At 37.8% G+C, this 22,800-nt stretch overlaps 2 protein-coding genes across 2 annotated transcripts in view; one reads left to right on the forward strand and one right to left on the reverse strand.

Moving 5' to 3' along the window:
- Positions 1-1,394, reverse strand: part of ZFC3H1 (zinc finger C3H1-type containing) — a 54,787-nt gene extending 53,393 nt beyond the window's left edge. The window contains exon 1 of the mRNA XM_054445430.1: positions 17-1,394. Coding sequence (XP_054301405.1) covers positions 17-614 — 598 coding nt within the window. The 5' untranslated portion in view covers positions 615-1,394. The remainder of the gene's footprint in view (positions 1-16) is intronic.
- THAP2 (THAP domain containing 2) lies at positions 979-17,657 on the forward strand. The gene is made up of 3 exons (XM_054445432.2): positions 979-1,579; positions 11,235-11,430; positions 13,687-17,657. The coding sequence occupies exons 1-3, from the start codon at positions 1,509-1,511 to the stop codon at positions 14,104-14,106; spliced, it is 687 nt and encodes a 228-aa protein (XP_054301407.1). The 5' UTR covers positions 979-1,508; the 3' UTR covers positions 14,107-17,657.
- Positions 17,658-22,800: the final 5,143 nt, after the last annotated feature.

The following is a 22,800-nucleotide window of genomic DNA, read 5'->3' on the forward strand; positions in this document are numbered from 1 at the left end:
GCCACGTTAAGGATACAGCTCTTCCGAGGTGGAGAGGGCTCTCGCCAGCTCTGACTGCTGCTGAACCCGGATCCTGCTCCTCCTCCCAGAGGAGGTCTGCACCCCGGCTTGCCTCCTCGCTCACCCACTCCTCGTCCCCGACTCCAGCGACTCCCACCCCGGTAAGGCCTGCCTCGAAAGCGGAAACGGTCCAAGGCGAGGTGGCTCCGCTCCCAGAAAGACGGCCGGGGACTGCTTTCGGACAGTGAGCTCGAAGGCATCCGTACAGAGGGCGGATGAGACCGGAACGGTTCTTTGGGTCGGTAGCTGCTGGGTCCCCTGAGGTGGCCCCGTTCAGACGCGTGCCGCGAGCGTGAGAAATTCCTCAGCTGCTGCTGAGAAGAGGACGATGACGAGGAAGAGCCACCGCCTCCGCCAGATCCACCGCCCCGGGCCGAGTGAGGAGGCCTTCGCCGCGGATAGGGTAACAGCCCGCCGCCGCTGCTGCTGCTGCTGCTCCGGCTCCGTATCTGGCTGTTATTATCGTCGTCACTGATTTCCCCATCTTCAAGCTCCCCTTCTTCCTTCGGCGAGAGGCCACTGGAAGCCGGGGCCGGAGTATCTGCGGTCGCCATCCGGGGAGCAGCGCCTTCCACGCAACCTTAGCCCTCCGTCCACGGATCCGCCCGACAATTGCCTCGTTTCCCTTCTTTCCTAACGGACCGGGTCGGTGCGGTCTTACCCTACTCGGACACCTAGCGGCCTCTGCTCCCCAACTTCCCCGCACCCCAGCTCTCTCTCGCCGGACCGTCGCAACCCACTTCCCTTTCCTAGCGCCCCCTTGCTCCTCAGCGATCGGGGTTCTTCCGCCTCGCGAGAAAGGGACTCTGGTAGCGGCTGTACCCGAAACGTCACTTCCTGCGACACGCAGGAAACAAAGGCTCCCAGTTCACGCGATAATAAGACCAACTCGATACTCACTAGGATTTGTAGTCTTTCGTCTTTCTTCGGGTTTACTCTTCCGGTCTAAGGTCGCACCCACCGCAGGATCTGGCTTGGTACAGCTGGGTGCATGCAGAAGTAGGTGGAGCTGCTGTTAGTTGCCGCCTTGAGAGAGTTTTATTGTAAAACTCTTATAATTTATAGTAATCGGAGGGGAAAACATCTCTTCCTTTTAATTGCTCTGAGGACCGCTGCCAAAGAAACGCAGTAGATCCGCTCCCTCTTGGGGGCGGGGAGAAAGAACGGGTTGTGTCCGCCATGTTGGTGAAGTCAAGCGAAGGCGACTAGAGCTCCAGGAGGGCCAGTTCTGTGGGCTCTAGTCGGCCATATTAATAAAGAGAAAGAGAAGGCTGACCGTCTCTCGCCTCCGCCCCCACATACACACCCCTTCTTCCCACTCCGCTCTCACGACTAAGCTCTCACGATTAAGGCACGCCTGCCTCGATTGTTCAGCCTCTGCCAGAAGAAAGCTTAGCAGCCAGCGCCTCAGTAGAGACCTAAGGGCGCTGAATGAGTGGGAAAGGGAAATGCCGACCAATTGCGCCGCGGCGGGCTGTGCCACTACCTACAACAAGCACATTAACATCAGCTTCCACAGGTAACCTGGGCAGGGAGTGGGGGTGACGGAAACTGGAGTTCCTATTCTGGCTATCGCTTGTGTGGAAGGAACAGGAGGATTCTGCTAATTCTAATAACTTTCCCAGCTGGTAGCAGGGAAGCATCATATGTCCTTTGTGTTTCTCAAATCTGCCCAATTATTCCCTGCTTTTGGGGAAGCTTTACTCGTTTTTTAAAAGAAATCCAAGTACTGTTTGGTCATTACCCCTTAGTAAAAAAAGTAACAGGAGGATATCGTAATTTTCTACTGTTTTATTCCTCTGTTAGACCGGGTCTTGACATGAATGACGCCGTAAGGGAGAAAGAGATCTTCCCATTCAATCAGCAATCACCGTAAAAGCCTGCTGTGTTCCCGTTAAAATTAGGAAATTCTCACTAGATGAATTGACATGGGAGGCATTTAGATTTCTAATAGTCACATAGTAATTCTGCGGAGGAATTGAATCATCTTTGATAGCCATGGAATTAAGCGATGTTAATTAAAGTGCAAAAGATAACCTTTCTGTTCTTACAATAGAGTAATAAAAAGAACCTAGGTTTTCTTTTGTTTGCTGGAAGAAAAATCAAAATTCTTTAGTTCTGTCAAACCAGAACTCTTGAAAGCACTTTGAACAATGCCTGGAAAATAACAGGTACTCTGTAAACGTTTACCTTCTTTGCAAGTGCCTGCCACGTGCCCGAAGAAAAGACACATTAAAAAGTTAAGTGACACCAGTCCTGATTTTATATATTTTATATACCTAACAACGTATATGATGTTAGTATGTAGAAATTATATCCTTGACCTTTTTCCCTACCTCACTATTACGAACTGTACTTTTATTAAAAGCTGCCACTTAAAAAAAATCTTGTGATGTTTCTGTTTTTAAACTAGTTCATGCATATGTAGTGCTTTGTTCATTCATCCATCAAATATGTACGGAGTTCCTAATTACCTGACATTGTGCTAAGGATCCAGAAAGTTCTAACCCTCCTGGAGTTTAGAATTTAATGGTGGAGAAAGACATAAATAATTAAGTGCCACAGAAGAAACATTCAGAGAGCTAACTTAGTCTTGGAAAGTCAAAGAACACTTTTCAAAGGATGAGACATTTCAAATGAGACCAAAGGATGACAGATTGGGTCCTGTATGCTACTTAAGTATTTTTTGTTTTATCCTAAGAGTACTTGAGAAGCCATGGAGGGTTTAAAAAAGAATGGCACGATTAGATTTGCATATTAAAAAGTCCTCTGGCTGCAGTGTAGAGAATCGTAGTGTTACTGAAAGTGCTGGTCAAGCATCATCGGGAATGAACTTGATGAGAAAGGAACTTATTACAGAATATTAATTTACCTATTTTTTTCCTTCACAGGGAAATCTTGCTACAATGTCAACTAAACTAAACCCTTTACTCAGTTGCTGGCACAATCAGCATTGGATTAGGGAATGTGTGAGCTGACAGAGAAAAACTAGTTAGGAAGCTGTAGTAAATAAAACAAGGAAAGTCCACCCAATTTTCTAGACTAGGGTGATATTAGAGTAGAAATGGAGAGGAGGGGACAGATTTGAGAAATGTTCAAGGAGAAACTACTGAATTTAGTAATTTGATTGGATAGATGAGAGAGGGGAGTCCGGACACCAATAACAATGTTTAACCCAGTGTGGTGGCTCACACCTGTAATCCCAGCACTTCGAGAGGCCAGGGCGGGCTGATCACTTGAGCCCAGGAATTTGAGACCAGCCTAGGCAACATGGTGAAACCTCGTCTCTACAAAAAAATACAAAAAATTAGCTGGCCGTGGTGACGCATGCCTGTAGTCCCAGCTACTCCGGAGGCTGAGGTGGGAGGACTACCTGAACTGGGAAAGTTAAGGCTGCACTGAGCCATGATCATGCCACTGTACTCCAGCCTGGGCAATACAGTGAGACCCTGTCTCAAGAAAAAACAAAAAACAAAACAAAACAAAAGAGATGGATGGTGGTACAATAACATGCATAAAATTTGCCTACTATGAATTTAACATTTTTATGTGTAACCTCAGAAATTTAGGTCTTAAAATAGTATTCATTATAATAAAAATACATTCCTATTTTGTAAATACAGACCAGGTTTAATTGATTCACTCCTTTTCTACTGGGACATTAGTAGACTTTTTTTTCTTTTTCTTTTTTTTTTTTGAGACAGAGTGTCAATCTGTCACGCAGGCTGGAGTGCAATGGTGCGATCTTGGCTCACTGCAACCTCCACCTGGCGGGTTCCAGCAATTCTCCTGCCTCAGCCTCCCGAATAGCTGGGACTACAGGCATGCCCACACACCTGGCTAATTTTTATATTTTTTAGAAGAGATGGGGTTTCACCATATTGGCCAGGCTGGTCTCGAACTCCTGACCTTGTGATCCACCTGCGTCTGCCTCACAAAGTGCTGGGAGGCCAGGCGTAAGCCACCGTGCCTGGCCATTAGTAGACTTCTGTATCTCTATGTGCAAGTTATTTTGCCTAAACTTACTGTCTCTCTTACCTCTTAGCCAACTCTAGTCATAAGTCTCCCCAGTAATCTTCTGAAATTGCTCTTGCTAACATGACCTTTATGTCTCTCTACATTCATTTTTCATGATGTGTGATCATTTCCTCCTTGAAATACTCTCTACTTTTGAATTAATTGACACTAATTTTATGATTATCTTCTGACTTTTTTGGCCTGTCTTCAATCTCTTTTGCTACTCTTCTCTCTACTCCTTAAACCAGGTCTTCACATTCATATCAGAATAATTTCAGCTGTTCTGTGGTCTCAGCATCTACTTGTTGATGCCTCCCAAATCAGTATCTCCAGTCCATCTCTGTTTAATGAGTTCCAGACCTATAGGCCAAGTATCCACTCAGTATTTCTCTGGTCTCCTTTTAGTGACCCAGATTCATTATCTATGTTGACAAACTGCCCTTCCCCAAACTTACCCCCACTTCCTGTACTCTGCTGCTCAGTAAATGAAGATACTACCCATCTGGAAGCTTGGAAGTCTTCCTCCCTTGACTTCTCACCATTACCCCTTGATTAGATTATTACAGTAGGCTCTTAACTGGCTCACTGCTTCCATCCATGCACTCGTAGGCACTCTTCTATAATCAATAGTATGTTGCTAAATATTTAATAAATGTTCTCTGGGGGGGGGGGGGGGGGAAAGCCCTGATTTGTAGTGTTTCCCCACCTTCTATGATGTAAATACTACTACCAAGTCTAGTTTCAAGCTATCAGTATGACATCACTGATTATGGAGTTGGAAAGAGATGTGCAGTCTCACACTATTCTATAGTATTTCCACCATACAGATACAACAGACAACCTTAAGAGTAAAGGTAACAGTAAAATCACTAGGAAATTTGGGGGTTTTGGTATTGATTACGTTTCATTTTAATTTATTTAATTGCAACTTTATATTAGTTTAATTTTAATAATGACTGTGTTTAACAACTGGCTCACAGATTTTCTGTTAACAATCAGCTCTCACAATTCAGCCTTTTAATGGCTTACCACTGCCGTTTTGGATAAGGTGGATAAGGTTCAAAATTACTCTTTGACTTAGAAGGCCCTCCAGCATTGTTTCATAACACTATTCTCTGTCCCCAAGATACTCTTAACACTCTACTGTCCCACCCTAACTTCTCTAGCTGATTCCTATAATTTTTAAGGCCTCCTGACTAGACTAGCTCTTCCTGTTTTATGGTTCCACACAACCCTGTACTTACCCTTTTATAAGACTCATTGACACTTGTAGTTACTTTTATTATAATAATAAATAGCATTTATTTAGTATTTAGCATGTACTGTGCACTGGGCTAAGCATTTACTGACATTTTTTCATTTAATCCTTATGACCACACTAAGTGCCATTCTTATCCCCAATTTATATATGATAAAAAGGAGACCTAAAAAGGTTAACTTGCCTGAAGTCACCCAGATATTATGCAAAGGAGCCAGGATTGGTGCCCTGATTTGAGTCCAGAGACAGTGGCCACTCTATTCTATTGCATCCAGCTATTTGATTGCCTACCTTCCCCATTACAGTATACACTCATGGAAGAGAAGTCCTATGTCTATTTTGTTTCCTACTGTGTCTTCAGTGCCTAGGACAGTGCTTGGAATGTACGAGGCATTCAACTAATTATTGAAGATGCACACAGAATAGCACTGTTTAAACTACTGAGTGATTTTCCAAAACATCAAATATTTATAAGAGCCTGGTTCTATTACTGCTAGATAGGAATATATCCTGTTACTATCATATTAATTTTATTGTATTTATGTGAAGATTTATTATTAAATTAAGGTGAACTTAAATTTAGCTTCTGGGCTATATCTCCCACCCTTTGAATGTGCTGAGAAAAATCCAAACAACACATCCAAAACATGATCAAGGTTAGTGCTGTACAAAAACATTACACCAAAATTAAATATAAAATCATTGATTATTCATATTCAGCACAGAAAATCTAAAGACTAGTAGTGCCAAGTTAACCCCATTAGTTCATTCATTCATTGATTCAGAAAAGTTCATTGAGTGCTTAACAGGTACTATGCTAGATACTATGCTAGACCCAGGGACAAAGCAGTGAAAAACACAGCTCCTTCCCTAGAAAAACTTACAGTCCAGTGGGAAAGATAGAAAAGTAAACAAAAAACTGTGATATCAGTGCTATAGCAACATCTAACCCAGTCCTCTGATCATGGAAAACTTCCTTAATAAGATAGGATTCCTAAACAGTCTTAAGTAGAATTTGGTCAACTTAAGATTTGATTCAAGGCATTGATTTCCTAATTAAGGATCTAGTTTTAAAAAGAGCTTTAAAAGAGAATTAAGGACCTGAAAAATAATATCTGAAAGACAGTCTTATAGTGGAAGAGTCTTATACAAATAATAATACAATGATAGTACATATTTATTCTGAGTCTCTATTGAGGCCCTGACAAGAAGAAATGTGTCTAAAGCCTGATTTTTAGCTTAGCCTTTAGGAATTATTTCCAAACCGTCAAATACTGGGACAGAGATCTTTGAAATGAGACTAGATTGTCATTAAGAGGTGAGGCTAGGCAGAGTAAATACGTTATCAGAAAATTATTCAGCCAGGTGCGGTGGCTCATGCCTGTAATCCTAGCACTTTGGGAGGCCGAGGCAGGTGGATTACCTGAGGTCAAGAGTTTGAGACCAGCCTGGCCAACATAGGAAACACCATCTCTACTAAAAATACAGAAAAAAAATTAGCCAGGTGTGGCGGGCGCCTGTAATCCTAGCTACTCGGGAGGCTGAGGCAGGAGAATCACTTGAACCTGGGAGGCAGAGGTTGCAGTGAGCTGAGATCCTGCCACTGCACTCCAGCCTCGGCAACAAGAGCGAAACTCCGTCTCAAAAAAAAAAAAACAACTCTATTTTCTTGTAAAATAGAAAAAATGCATATGTGAATTGTGGAGTGATATACAGATGTTAGTATCTTCAGATCAGCGTACGTATGGGGTTGAGGGGGATGGGGACAGACAGAAGATGGGAGAGTGTTGACTAAATCCAGACATTCATTTCTTTGTGCCCCTCATTGCTGGTAGTGTTAGCAAACCTAGTATATGCGATATACCCAAAGCTGTTACCTAATGAGGCTGCATTTGGGGCTTCTGAACCACATGATCTTCTAACTTGGATTTTGTGGTTCTTTTTAAACACTAGTCATTTCATAATTAATATTTAAAGGATAATGTAGTCAAACTAAAGAGTTTTACACAAACTTACTACATGTGAATGTTGATTCTTATATTTCCAAGTTACCAGTAGAATTTTTAGAGACAGCCCCTTATATTTGTCTCTTCCTTAATAGGTACACACTGGATGCATATCAGTATACAGTTGACCCTTGAACAATGCAGGGTTTAGGGGTGCAGAAGCTCCCTCACCACACAGTTGAAAATCGGAGGATGACTTTTGATTCTCCAAAAATTCAACTAATAGCCTTAACCAATAACGTAAAACAATCAACACATATTTTTTATGTTATATGTGTTCTATACAGTATTCTTACAATAAAGTAAGCCAGAGAAAAGAAAATGTTATAAAGAAAATCCTGCCGGGCATGGTGGCTCACCCCTGTAATCCCAACATTTTGGGAGGCCGAAGCAGGTGGGTCACCTGAGGTCAGGAGTTCAAGACCAGCCTGGCCAACATGGTGAAACCCCGTCTCTATTAAAAATACAAAAATTAAGCGGGCGTGGTGGCAGGCGCCTGTAATCCCAGCTACTCAGGAGGCCGAGGCAGGAGAATCACTTGAACCTGGGAGGTGGAGGTTGCAGGGAGCTGAGATGGCACCATTCACTCCAGCGTGGGCAACAAGATCAAAACTGTCTCAAAAAAAAAAAAAAATTAAGAGAAAATATATTTACTATTGATTAAGTGGAAGTGGATCACTATAAAGGTCTTCATCCTTGTCATCTTCACATTGAGTAGGCTGAGGAGGAGGAGGAAGAAGGGGGTTGGTTTTGCTGCCTCAGGCATGGCAAAGGTGAAAGAGGTGGAAGGGGAGGCAGGAAAGGCAGGCACGCTCGGTCTAACTTTATGGTAATACATCATAATTTCTGTCTTACTCTTTTTCATTTCTCTAAAAATGGTTCTATATTGTACCAATCCTTCTTCCCTGTTTGCTTTAGTTTCAGTGACTCTATTATAGAAGGGTCCATGTCATAAAAGAAGTCAAAAGCAGTCTTGAATAATCAGAACCCTTCTGCCAGATTTTCTAATGTCAATTTTTCTGGCATTGCTGCTTCTACAACTTCTTCCTCATCATCTGGCAGTGGTTCAGAGGCACTCAACTCCATCAAGCTGTCTTCTGTTAATTCCTCTGGTGTGGTGTCTTAAATCAGCTCTTGAATTTCTTTAAGATCCATATCTTGAAACCTGTCACTGCCCACCTTTTCTGCCATATCAACAATCTCTTTCATGATTTCCCTTATCAGCTCTGTCAGAAAGACTGTGAGGTCATGCACAACATACACACACACTTTTCTTTAGCAGGAATTTATTGTTTTGGGCTAGGTGTCTTTCACCACTTTTTCTGTAACAATTTTCAATGGTGCAGTCCTTGCATACTTTCATGATGTTTTCTATCTTTGTTGGGGTTTTCTTCCATAGCGTTGGCAATCCTTTCCATAGAGTACCATGTGTAATGATCCTTAAAACTTGTGACCCTTTCATCTAGAAGTTGAATTAAAGACATTGAGTTTGAGGACAAATAGACCACTTTGACACCTTCTGTGTCGGACTGGATCTTGGTGGCCAGGGGCATTGTCCAAAATGGAAAGAACTTTGAAAGGCAGTACCTTACTGGCAGCGTACTTCCTAAATTCAATGGAACCAATCCAGAAAAAGGGTTCTCATTGTCCCAGCCTTCTCATTTTACAACAAAAAGACTGGCAGCTGGTGTTTATCTTTCCTTTTCAAGGCTCAGGGTTTAGCAGGTTTGTAGATAAGGGCAGAACTGATATAAACCCAACTGCATTTGTACAAAACAGTGTTAGCCTATCCCTTCTTGCCTTAAGTCCTGATGTTTGCTTCTCTTCCTTACTAATACATATCCTTTGTGGCATTTTTTTCAAGAAAGGGCACTTTTGCCTGCATCATAAACCTGTTCAGACAGATAGCCTTTCTCTTGAATGATCTTAATGGAATCTGGGAACATCTGCAGCCTCTTGGTCAGCAGAAGCTGTTTCTCTGTCATCTTGACATTTTTTAAGCCAAACCTCTTTCTAAAATTATCAAACATCCTCTGATGGCATTAAATTTGCAGCTTCAGATCATTCACCTTCCTTTTGTTTTATCATATAACAATGTCACTTTTTCTCCAGAGTTCTATATAAACTCTAATATGATTTTTCTAAAAAAATTTTCTTTCTTAAAAAAAACTACCCCTAGTCCTGGAATATAGGTATGGCTTTCTTACAGCAATTGTGTACTCACATAAAAGCTGTATTTCCAATACAGAATAGAAAGATATTTCACAAAAAGTGCAAGGTTTTTGTACCTGCTGGCACAGCTGTAGCAACAGCTTGATGATTTTTTTTTTTTTTACAATGGTCCTGGATTTATTTATTTTGAAATGGCAGGCAACAACAGCTGCAGACCTAAATCTACGGGGCATATATATATATATCTCTCTCAAGCAATTCAACTTTTTCTTGTATTGTCATGACTCTGCTTCTTAGAGCACATCCATCATCACTAATGGCACTTCATATGGGTATCATGGTATTATTTAAGGTTTATGGTATTGCACTAAATACAATGAAAAATATGCAAGAACTGCGAGAGATCACTTTCTGCCATGATACACAACTTACTGGAGAGACAAATTGCTTAGACAGAGATAATTAGCATCACATGGCACTTTAAGTGGGTACTCACAACACTTATTGAGCTCACTGCAATAGACGATGGCTATGAAATTATTACAGTGGTACAGTATGTACTACAGTTGGTTTTATGCAGTTATTATTGTACTGCATCTTTGCATTTGTTTACATTCTTCTGGACTGAATGATGCCATGTGTGGGCTCTGTAAATTTTGATAATTTTAACTTTCAAAAATCTGTGTACATTTCACGGTAGTAAATGACAAAATAGACTAGTATGTGTATATTTCATGGTAGTAAATGATAAAATAGACTGGTATCTACATATATTTTATGTATTAATGACATACCTTTTTCTTAATTTTTTTGATGTTTCCAGGCTACATGGTTTGTCTGCAAGTTTTTTCCAATAGTTTCAAATTCAAATATATTTATTGAAAAAAATACACATATAATTGGACCTGTGTGGTTCAAACCTATGTTGTTAAAGGGTCAACTGTATTTTATATTTGAAATATGAAAGGAAAAACATTGCTACAAAGCATTTTACCTTTTTGTAAGTTTACTTTCTGCTGCACTACATAATTAAAGAGTTGACTTTTTAAAAATATTTGCTGTTAACTACATACAGTATATTATTACTCTGTATTTGTATTAATTTAGCAAATTTTGTTGAATCCCTACTGTTTGCAAACCATTGTGCTAAGTGTCAAAGATAAATACATGACAAGATATAATGATCCCTGTTCTCAAGAAATTTATAATCTTTATGTCACTGGAAATTAAAATGGAAAAATTACAAAACAATGTGGTAAGTGTCATAATGATGGGACATAGACGAAGGAGTACCAGAATCTGCCTAGGCTTTCCTTGACAAAATTTAATCTTTAGATATCTGATTTTTCTTGACTACATATATCAGCAGCAGATTAAAGCGTGGTGAAATTACTCCCGCTTATAATGGTTCTACTTAAACTTGATTTAAATCAGTTTAGTCATGTTTTATTTACTGCCCAGATTAAGGGCTAATTGGGAAGAAATGTCTCTTTTTAAAAGCCCTGAAAAATAAACGACTCAAGTCAGTTTTCAACTAAGTTTTTCAAACTTATAAAACATTACCATGAATTGGTTTCTGTTCCAGTGTCTGGATATTGTGAGTTTAAAATTCTTTATGTAAATGGGACACACTTTTAATCATCTTCGAAATTTCTTTTAATCATTTAGGTGCAGCCAGAATTATGATAGTTGGAATTTGAGTTGCATTTTTTTTTTTTAAGGTTTCCTTTGGATCCTAAAAGAAGAAAAGAATGGGTTCGCCTGGTTAGGCGCAAAAATTTTGTGCCAGGAAAACACACTTTTCTTTGTTCAAAGCACTTTGAAGCCTCCTGTTTTGACCTAACAGGACAAACTCGACGACTTAAAATGGATGCTGTTCCAACCATTTTTGATTTTTGTACCCATATAAAGTCTATGGTAGGTAATGTTACTCTCCTTTTGTTAAAACCATTTTTAGAACCCATTCCTTTTTGTTTATGCAGTTATTAACTGAAATTCATTTATAGTGATATGCCTCAAAAAAGTTGCAGACCTTCCTCTTGTACGGTAAAGGTACAGGCTAGAATCAGAGTTTGGGTCTCCTGACTCCAATATTCTTTCCCCAATCCAAATTGTTTTACTATATTGGAATTTGACATTATTACCAATTATTATTAATAATTGCACCATTGGTAAAACTGAAAAATCATATGAGTAATGAAACCTCCAGCATCACTGTGCTTTGATTTTAAAATGACGTACAAATAACATGTGCAAAGTACTTTAAGAGCACACAGCCAGAATTACACCAAAGAATGTAAGTTCAGAGGGAGGCAGGCATGACAGAAATCTTCAGAGAGCTTGAGCATTCAGGGTGGGCTTTTGAAGCCTTGGGAATTTAAAATAGAGGAAAGGGACCTTGGCTTTGCACAGAATAATTACAGTTGCATAATGAGAACAAAAAGGAGTGGGTTGAGGGGTGAGTAGGAAATGTTAGCAAGTGATATTTAAAAGGAAAGAATGAAGAAAAAATGAAGCAAAAAAAGTAAAATAAAAAAAAGAAAGAATAAAGGTATAAGATGAATGACTTAAAACAATGTTTTATCTAGTTAGGGAAGATCTGACCAGAGAGGAAAACCTAGCTGGGAAAGACAGGGTCACCAAGAGTAAGAAAGGGTAAAATGAACACAAATAGTTTAGCTTTGGAAGGGAGGACAAACATGTTTTCCTCTGAGGGAAAAACTACTGTTTCTCTTGTTTGTAACAGTTAAACTTTTAAATGTATATGAGTTATTATCTGAATGGGAGACGAGGTTGTGGTAAGCTAATTACCACTGATGTTAGAAAAGCTCCTCAGCACCTCAAACAGTGCCTGGGACATAGTATATACTCAAATACTTACTGAATTTGAAATGTACCTTATTTTTGACATTTTGATAATTTATTTAGTTAATAAATACAACTAAACTTTCCATTATGCCAGAATCTAAGCTCAGTGCTAGAGATACAAAGATCAAAAAAGAGTCCCTGTCAATTCCCTAGGCAGAGGGACTAACTGTAGGTTTCATGAGGATAGGAACCATATCGTCTTATTTGTTCAGTGTTGTGTCCCCAGGAATGCATAGTATGTGTTTCAATAAATGTTTAATGAATTAAAGACACAGACTTATGAGGATATGATATAATCTGGAAACTCTCAGTGGCTTAGTATTGCTGGAGTATAAATCCAGATGGTAAATTGCAGAATGGGGTGAGATGCTAAATTGTATAGTATGCCATGTAAATATTTATTTTTCCTTTAGATAATAGATAGGCAAAGAATAATTTGGCCAGAATAGAAAAGCCAAATATTCTAGAAAAATTATTCTCATGGCAGAATGTGGATTAATGAGGATCAAAATGAAGTGGAGAGATCAATAAAGAATAATATAGTCAGAACAGATATGATACGGGCCCAGTGTAAGTAGTGACATTAAGAATGACAGTGTTCAGCCTTATTGTGGAACAGAGAAAGGAAAAAAAAAGAATGACGGAGAGGAGAGGATTCATGGTAGGAATATTTAGTGGGTAGAATTAACAGGACTTGATGACCATTTGAATGAAAGAGATAAAAGCAAAAAAAGTCTCCTGATTTTGGCAAATGTTCCTAGCCAGATTTTAAATCCTTGAAGATGTAACCATCAAAAATTAATAGGTAAATCTGTTTAGAAGCTTGGTACTTAAGAATATATTTCTACAGATCCTTCAGTTTTCATTAAGTAGGACCCTGAGTCTAAAATATTCATCAAATTGAGAAAAGGGTATTTAATTAAAAGGGGATCAAATTAATATCATAAATAATACCTACATATATTCTAAATTGACCTTAGTAAATTACAAAGGATCTTTAAAGTCTCTATAGAATCAGAGTCAATAATTTGGAAGAAACCTTGGATGCCCATTGTCTATTTCCAAATCAGTGTTTGAATCTCTCTGGATATGGGACAAAAAGAAATAGGTGACTAGAGTTAATTCAACCAGTTAAAAAACTTAATCTTGGATTACATGAGATGGCTGCTGCTGTTTCCTATTAAAGTTTTAAAATTGACTTTTAAAAGAGCAGTTTAAATACTCTGTTATCCAAAACTGGACACTCTGTGCTTCTTTGTGATATTTCATAATTTATGTTCAACCCTCTAATTTTATTCGGCTCAGAAACTCAAGTCAAGGAATCTTTTGAAGAAAAACAACAGTTGTTCCCCAGCTGGACCATCTAATTTAAAATCAAACATTAGTAGTCAGCAAGTACTACTTGAACACAGCTATGCCTTTAGGAATCCTATGGAGGCAAAAAAGAGGATCGTTAAACTGGAAAAAGAAATAGCAAGCTTAAGAAGAAAAATGAAAACTTGCCTACAAAAGGAACGCAGAGCAACTCGAAGATGGATCAAAGCCACGTGTTTGGTAAAGAATTTAGAAGCAAATAGTGTATTACCTAAAGGTACATCAGAACACATGTTACCAACTGCCTTAAGCAGTCTTCCTTTGGAAGATTTTAAGATCCTTGAACAAAATCAACAAGATAAAACACTGCCAAGTCTAAATCTAAAACAGACCAAGAGTACCTTCATTTAAATTTAGCTTGCACAGAGCTTGATGGCTATCCTTCATTCTTTTCAGAAGTAAAGATAATTATGGCACTTATGCCAAAATTCATTATTTAATAAAGTTTTACTTGAAGTAACATTACTGCATAATTTGTGAAGACTTGATTACAAAAGAATAAAAAACTTTGTATGGAAATTTTATTTGAAAATGAGTGGAAGTGCCTTACATTAGAATTACGGACTTAAAAATTTTGCTAATAAATTGTATGTTTGAAAGGTGTTTTTTGTTTTTGTCTTTTTAAACTACTGTTAAAAGAACAGCTTATGATAATATGTTTAACTTACATTAGAGAAGAATTTTTTCCTGTACCAAAGTTGGCATATTGCATTCTAAATAAGATGCTAAATAAGAGTTAACCAACATTTAACATGACCTTAAAACTGCTGGGTTTTGTATTAATTAAATTATAATTGGCACTGTGATTTGAAAAATTTATAGAAAAGGTACAGGGCAAGTTTTTAAATTAAAACTTTCTATATTTTGTTTTACCAGTAAAAGTGAGCTTATCATGGCCTCTCTCATGAGAATATTAGATTTTAAAATAGGTTGTAAAATATTTTGAAAATATTTGAATGTGAAGTACCATTGAGTCATCCAAACTAGGTAAGGCCTCAAGTACTTTAAACTAGTAAAATCTAGTAGCTGATAATATTCACCTAAGTAAGTGTTGTAAAATAATTCAGAGTTCAGGACCTAGCTTAGATAAATGTATACTACTCTTTTTCTCATAATAAAAATCTTACATTTCCAACTTCAAAATTGGTGCTTCCATATTTGTTGATAACCAGAACTCCTAAGGTTTTTTGTTTTCTTTTTAACTACTTTCCAAATGTATGCTATACCTCAGAAATAGCATATCAATATAGTGGGCTTTTTTTTTTCCTCTTCATAAACCCACAGTAAAATTTAATCACAGGAAACTACTTATATCTTCACACTTTGTATTGATAACTTAAAATGGCATCAGTTTATCTTAGACATCAGCTTGCTTTTTAGCTCCTTTTTTAGTGAGTGAAATAGAGCAACCAGCATGCCTGTGTTCCCAGCTACTTGGGAAGCTAAGGTGGGAAGATCAATTGAACCTAGGAGGTTGAGGCTATAGTGAGCTATGATTGCACCACTGCACTCCAGCCTGGGCGATGGAGTGAGACTCCTGTCTCTAAAACAGCAACAACAAAAACAAATAAAGCAACCATAGTGCATAAGGGAAATTAAATGTTCCCTATAGAAATATGTGTATGTCTGTGATAGTGGTATGCAAATGCTAATTATTTTACAAAATAAAAGTTCAGAACTATTCTTATCATTGCCACTTGAACAATTAAAGGGTTTGCTTTATTTCACTAATATTTAATAGGAACCCTTTGCTTCAAACAGCTTTGTTGAAATCATGTAAAAATTTGTTAATAGAGAATCAAGTTATTTAACTCAACTTATTTAATTCAAGCTTGTGATACTAACATACAAAGGTAGCATAAACCAAGTCATAAATTGCTGTAAATCTTTCCTGTAAAGTAATAGCTACTTTATGATTTTTTTTAAAATTCCATTTTTTTGCTATTTAGGATTGCATTTGCTTGGCTCCTAGTAACAATTCTTTTATAGTATTAGCACTCTTTTTACTAAGGAATGCCTCCCAAGGAAATGCAAAGGTAGGAAAAGTCTCTTAGAATGCCCATGGGGTATTTAAAACAGATATTTATGAAAATCTTTTTGTGAATGTTATAAATCTTGCTAGTTATTTTATCTTTATCTTAAGTATTCGATGTAGTTCCTTGGAATTGTCATTACATATTTATTTTTTTCTAGTATGGTTTCAAATAACTTTTTGCCAACATATAATCATCATCAAACATTCACTGACCATATCTATTTTATAACTCAAAATAAGCTGGACAAATAATCATTTTAATAAAAACTATTTTTTCCAAGTATAACCACTCTGATGTGGTTCACCCTTCACCCCAGATACAAAACACTTATTTATGTAGTCCAGTTCCCATCTACAATAATACCTTGAAACCTTAATAAATTTTAAAAATCATAAAAATAAAATATTGTAAAATACAACAACTTTTTGACAAGGTTACTTCATCTTCATTCATTATTACCTGACAGTATTAAACTACTACTCAATAATTTTAGAGTAAACTTTTCTGTGTTTTCTCCATCATTTTCATTTTACTGTCCTGACAACATGGTCCAAACTCTTTGCATCAAATTGTTTTATTAACATACATTTGTCTACCTTAAAACTAGCTTGATTCACAGAGAAAAACCTAAAAGGAGTCTATTAAAATGCTGCTTTCAGTTTGATAGGTTTTTTTTTAATCACTCTGACCATAAAACTAACTGAAATTATAATAGTTTTTTTTTCCTCTCCCGGTCAAAACACAGATCTTCTATTCATTTGTTCTCTGTCTACTGGGTACCAACCTCTACAAAGAACCAGCCAAAGGCTAGGTACTTGATATAAAAAGGAATATGACATTATTTTCTGCCCTCAAGTTGCTCTATCTCCCGAGAGAAACAAGTAATATTTATAATACAATATGATAAATGCTACAAAAGAAATAGCTGTAAAGTCCTTTGGTAAATGCTGTTGAATTGGAATTCAGTAAGAACTATAAACTGTAGACCTTTTTATAATCAAGTGCTTTTGTTTTGAAACAAAACAGATTCCTCCTTATATTGACTTAGCAAAGGAGGTACAAGGACATTGGCATTTGACCTGAATTACGGTGTTTTATTGAATGACCTATAAGACAACATTTTTACCCTTTAAAATGAACACTGAACAAATGTGTTGTTAATGGTATCTTTGTTAAAAGGAAAACATAGCTATAAATAAAACACTACATCGAAATCCAGTACTGGAGTTCATTTGAAATTTGATATTTCGTGCAAAATAACAAACCTATTAACACAGATTTTTAAAATAACTCAGAATCGTATAAAGCACTTTGGTACTTATTTGTTCTCTTTTCCCTTACATTCTGTGTGGTAGGTGGTATTATCTTTGATTTACACATGAAGACATCTTTGTTAATGCAATTTATTTATTCATTCTGGCATTTACTATGTGCCAACTTGCACAAGGAATAGAAATGTCTGTGATCTAGATAGTTCTAGATTGAACATAGATCATCTGCCAACAAATCCTCTCTGCTGTTCACATTATCCTTTGTTTAACATATGAACCAGGTTACTAAAATAGGATAAATCATGTGTCTTAAAATATGAAAATAGTAAAGTCTTTGAGGTCACTTGATCTTTTCTAAGTAGACTTTATAATATTGTGTTTTATCTCATTTCTCAATATTAGAATACGGGTAGATTTTAATTTTGCTATAATATAGGAAATGGTTCATCTTTGTACCAAAATATTGGATTCTTCTGATATTTAGACAGTTGGAAACTTTCTAAAATTGAGGATTTTGTAATTTATACTAAATAATTGCATATTCAAAAAAATGTATTCTGAGTATGGTGATATTAAACATTTTTCCCCAAGGAAATTACTGTCATGCCTGTTATTTCTTAAAAATGTACATAAATATTTCTGTGAAAGTTCTTTTACATTGACCCCCTGAAAGACTTCCGTGAAGTCCTTCTCCCTAAACTGAAGCAAATGGTAGAACAAAGATAATGTAAAGCCTTGAAGAGAAATTATTTTCATTTTTGTTGCTCACGTTATATCTAAATGTACATTATAGTTTATTTGCACTGTTTCAGATAATAGGCAATCTAGACGATATATGAAGGGCTATGAAAATGGTAACAGTCTATCTCTATCCTGACCATAATTTGAGGCTCACACAAAAATTTATTTGCAGGCTAGGTACAGGGGTTCATGCCTGTAATCCCAGCATGTTGTGGGGCTAAGGTAGGTGGATCAGTTAAGGCCAGGAGTTTAAGACCAGCCTGGGCAACTTAGCAAGACACCCATCTCTACAAAAATAATGAAATAAAAATTAGCCAGGCACAGAGGCATGTGACTGTAGTCCCCTAGTCACTCAGGAGGCTGAGGCAGAAGGACTGCTTGAGCCCAGGAGTTCAAGGTTGCAGCGAACTATGATCGCACCACTGCACTTCATCCTGGGCAACAGAGTGCAACCCTGTCTCTTTAAGCAAAACAAACAAACAAACAAACAAAAAACAGACATTATCAAAGCACTATCTTACTAACAAAAGGGAAAGATTGTGATATTTTATTAATTTCTTCTGATTAAAATATTGTTTTGGGCCGGGCACAGTGGCTCATACCTGTAATCCCAGCACTTTGGGAGGCCGAGGTGGGCGGATCACAAGGTCAGGAGTTCCAGACCAGCCTGGCCAACATACTGAAACTCCGTCTCTGCTAAAAAACAAATACAAAAAATGAGCCAGGCGTGGTGGTGGGTGCCTGTAATCCCAGCTACTCAGGAGGCTGAGGCAGGAGAATCGCTTGAACCAGGGAGGCAGAGGTTGCAGTGAGCCGAGATTGTGCCATTGCACTCCAGCCTGGGCAATAGTGTGAGACTGTCTTAAAAAAAAAAAAAAAAAAAAATTGTTTCGAATACTGTAATTCAAAAAATCCTCTTTTTTTTTTTTTGAGATAGATTTTCGCTCTGGTTGCCCAGGCTGGAGTGCAATGGCGCAATCTCGGCTCACTACAACCTCCACCTCCCGGGTTCAAGTGATTCTCCTGCCTCAGCCTCCTGAGTAGCTGGGATCACAGGCATGTGCCACCATGCCCAGCTAATTTTGTGTTTTTAGTAGAGACATGGTTTCTCCATGTTGATCAGGCTGGTCTGGAACTCCCAACCTCAGGTGATCTGCCCGCCTTGGCCTCCCAAAGTGCTGGGATTACAGGTGTAAGCCACCGTACGCGGCCCAAAAAATACTATCTTAACACTCACTAAGAGACACTGATCAAACTAGGACGTGCCAGACAGACATGGTGTCCGTCCTCAAGGTTACTGGAAAACAGTATTCCATTTCTTTATTCCTGCCCTCATTGCTCCCCACCCTCTCCCTAAGGCCCTTTTAGAATGAGCTCAATCTAATACAACAAATCCATCTTCAAATTGCTCCCTAGTCTTTTAAAATCTATACTACAAACATTTAAAAAACAAAATATTTGGGTTTAATGTCAAGAAGGCACATATGGGTTGGATGCAGTGGCTCACACCTGTAATCCCAACACTTTGGGAGGCCAAGGCAAGAGGATCACTTATAGCCAGGAGTTTGGGACCAGTCTGGACAACACAGTGAGACCTCACCTTTATTTTTATATTAAAAAATTTTTAAAAGAGGTGTCTATTTCTCAGATGAATTTTCAGTTTAATAAATTATTTAGCAAACACTCCAAAATGTGTTATTTCTAACTCTTCTCCATTCTCTTGAACTTCCTATTTTCATGTTCTTTTTAGCCACCAAACAAACCTTTACAAATTGCCCTTGTTTAGCTTAGTCACTGAACAAGTCATTGAACTCATCTTTCAATTCTTACTTTGGATGCTCCCCTCTATTGTGTGACACCATCCCTAAACATACCAAAGTGACATAAGTGCTTTTCTCCTTGAGTCCTGTTTATATATGACTTGGATAAAGTCATCATCTTTTTATAATGTAATTGTCTACATGTCCATTTTCATCTGCTATGCTCCTTCACCACACATACATATGTGGTGTATGTGTGTTGGCACTCAAATCACTCAAATATTCGCACATTTCAGAAAATCTAAACCAATCCCTTTGAATTAGATTCAAAGGGATTGTAAATAAAATCTGATAATTTCCTATCACACAGTAAGTGCTTTTTGACATTAGGATAATTTTTGTGATTGGTATTGAATATAAATGTCTATCATAGAAAAATCCAAACTTTATATCAAAGAGCACTTAACCATAAATGGATATTTATATTGTGAAATTTAAAGATCAGCGCAACAATGAACTTTCAGTTTATTCTATGATCGCTATAGTAAGTCTCAAACTGCATGTTTTCTACAGGAAATAAATCTGATGAAGACAATTGACTGTTGGAACCATTTAAACAAATGTGTTTGTTTCTTAACTTGTTAGAGTCATTAATAATACACTCTAACTATCCCATGTAGAGACAATATTTCTCAACCTTAAATTTGATCACAGGTATCTTTTGAGTGGTGGAGATGCCTACTAATAACAAAGAATAACTACTATTAAGTTAAAAAATATAGTTTAGGAAATGCCTAACCGGAAATTTTCCACTGCCAGAAAATGGCTTCTAAAGTAAATAGAAAAACAAAGACTTTGTTGAAATTTTTAAGATTGATAGTCTATAAAAATTGTAACAGTAAAATCGTGATTTTTTAAAAGTATACAAGAGCCCCCCACTCCCTTTATCCTTGGAGATACATTCCAAAACCCTCAGTGGATGCTTGAAACCCTGGAAAATACCAAAACCTATATATACTATTTTTTTCCAATTCCTATATACCTATGACAAAGCTTAATTTATAAATTAGGCACAGTAGGAGATTAGGAGGAATACCTAATAATAAAATAGAACAATTATAACAATATATTGTAATAGAAGTAAAATAAGGGCACTGTGATAGTGCAACAGTCCATCTGATAACTGTGATGGCTCCTAAGTGACTAACAAAAGAGTAATGTCTATTGCATGGATATGCTAGATAAACAGAGGATTCATGTCCCAGGTGGGAGGGAGGATTCACATCCCAGGTGGATGGCATGAGATTTCATCATGCTACTTTGGCATGCAATTTAAAACTTATGAATATTTCTGGAATTTTCTTTTTAATATTTTCAGATTGTTACCGGTGGAAGGTGTCCAGGTTCTTGGTGTTTTGAACAAAGAACTGGACAAAGCACACAAGCAAAGCAAGGAAAGAATGAAGCAACAAAAGCAGAGATTTACTGAAAACAAAAGTACAGGCCACAGCGTGGGAACCACCTGAGCATAGGGGCTCAAGAGCCACCTTACAGAATTTTCTAGGGTTTAAATACCCTCTGGAGGTTTCCCATTGGTTACTTGGTGTACACCTTATGTAAATGAAGTACTAGCACACAATCAGTCTGATTGGTTGTGAAAAACAACCAATTAGAGGCTGAATCGAAGTTACAAAGTTACACTCCTACGCAAACGTCTGATTGGTTGCAGAAAGCTACCAAGCAGAGATACTTTCAATTTTCTATCTGCCACGCAGAAAAAAAGAGGGGTTTGCAAAGGGAGTAGCTTTGGGTCCTTTTGTTACTTAGATGTGGGAAGTTGGGGTTTTCCTTTTGATTTAGCTCTAGGAAGTCATCATGAATCAGCCTTAGGTTCCCTGCCTCCAGACCCTGTTCTCCTGCCTCAAGATCATGTTTAACCCTTGGTAACTGAAACTACCTATGGCATATAAGGAAGAATTGCTGTATTTTAATTATATTAACTCCTCTAAATTATTTTGGTCTTAAGCTAGAATAACTTTTATGGAGAAAAACATCAATAATTGGTCACTGAAAAAAATAGAAGGGAAAATATTCATCTAAAGGGTCAGTTCACTGACACTACTATTTAATATGCATTTTTAGCCAGATCTAATAGTCATGAGAAAATCATCCCTGACATCCAGGGACTGATCTGACACAGCTACACCCCAGTGTTGGGAGACAGCTTGACATTCACAACTAGGCTATGATTTTCCTATCGAACACCAACTAATCAGAGAGGGTCACTCTGTGACTGTGGTGAAACAAGGCAAAAAAAAAAAAAAAAGAAAAAGACCAGTTTATAATTTTGTCTAAGTGGAGACAAAAACAATGCGACTATGCAAACCACAAAACATTAGCTTTCATTATTAATAATTCTACCCAGTAGTCTGGTAACATTGATATTGGCCAGTCAGCTTGGTAAAATAATCCAAACATTTACCTATGCAGAACAGACTAAGACAAAAATAAAGTAGGCACATAATAAATTTCAGCATAAAGACCATATATGTATATCATCTAGTACAGGAAGCCCACTACTATTTAGTCCTACTTCACAGATTTGATTCTTAGTTAACTACTCAATTAGATGCCTTACCAAAGAAAATGACAAGCTGTCTTGGCATGTATTTTGAAATTTAAAATAATGTGAGCTTTTTTTAAGTAACTACACTTGGGGCTTAAAACACAATTGCATACTGTGTCTGAAATGGATTTGGCTCCTCTTCTTACACTGTCAGCAATTAACTGAAAAAATTGATAAATATTATATAATTATCAGTTACTGTTAACCCAGGCAAACAAGTTAATTTCACATAAAACATGAAATCAGCCCGGGCGCTGTAGCTCACGCCATTAAATCCAGCACTTTGGGAGGCCGAGGTGGGTGGATCCTCTGAGGTCAGGAGTTCGAGACCAGCCGGGCCAACATGACAAAACCCCGTCTCTACTAAAAATATAAAAATTAGCCGGGCGTGGTTGTGGCGCCTGTAATCCCAGCTACTCCGGAGGCTGGAGCAGGAGAATCGCTTAGAACCTGGGAGGCGGTGATTGCAGTGAGCAGAGATCGTGCCACTGCGCTCCAGCCTGGGCAACAGAGAGAGACACTGTCTCGAAAAAAAAAGAAAAGAAATCAGCCACGATTCAGATTTTTAATGCTAACAAGACGTTTTGCTTTCTAAATGCACACACTTTAAA

This window comes from Pongo pygmaeus, chromosome 10, assembly GCF_028885625.2.
Source record: "Pongo pygmaeus isolate AG05252 chromosome 10, NHGRI_mPonPyg2-v2.0_pri, whole genome shotgun sequence".
NCBI classification, from domain to species: domain Eukaryota; kingdom Metazoa; phylum Chordata; class Mammalia; order Primates; family Hominidae; genus Pongo; species Pongo pygmaeus.

What these genes read in the sequence shown, in the direction of transcription:
- THAP2 (XM_054445432.2), top strand. Translation starts at nt 1,509, where the DNA reads ATGCCGACCAATTGCGCCGCGGCGGGCTGTGCCACTACCTACAACAAG. An exon ending in ATTAACATCAGCTTCCACAG is followed by an intron (nt 1,580 to 11,234) that starts GTAACCTGGGCA and finishes TTTTTTTTTAAG; the next exon opens with GTTTCCTTTGGATCCTAAAA. An exon ending in GTACCCATATAAAGTCTATG is followed by an intron (nt 11,431 to 13,686) that starts GTAGGTAATGTT and finishes TATTCGGCTCAG; the next exon opens with AAACTCAAGTCAAGGAATCT.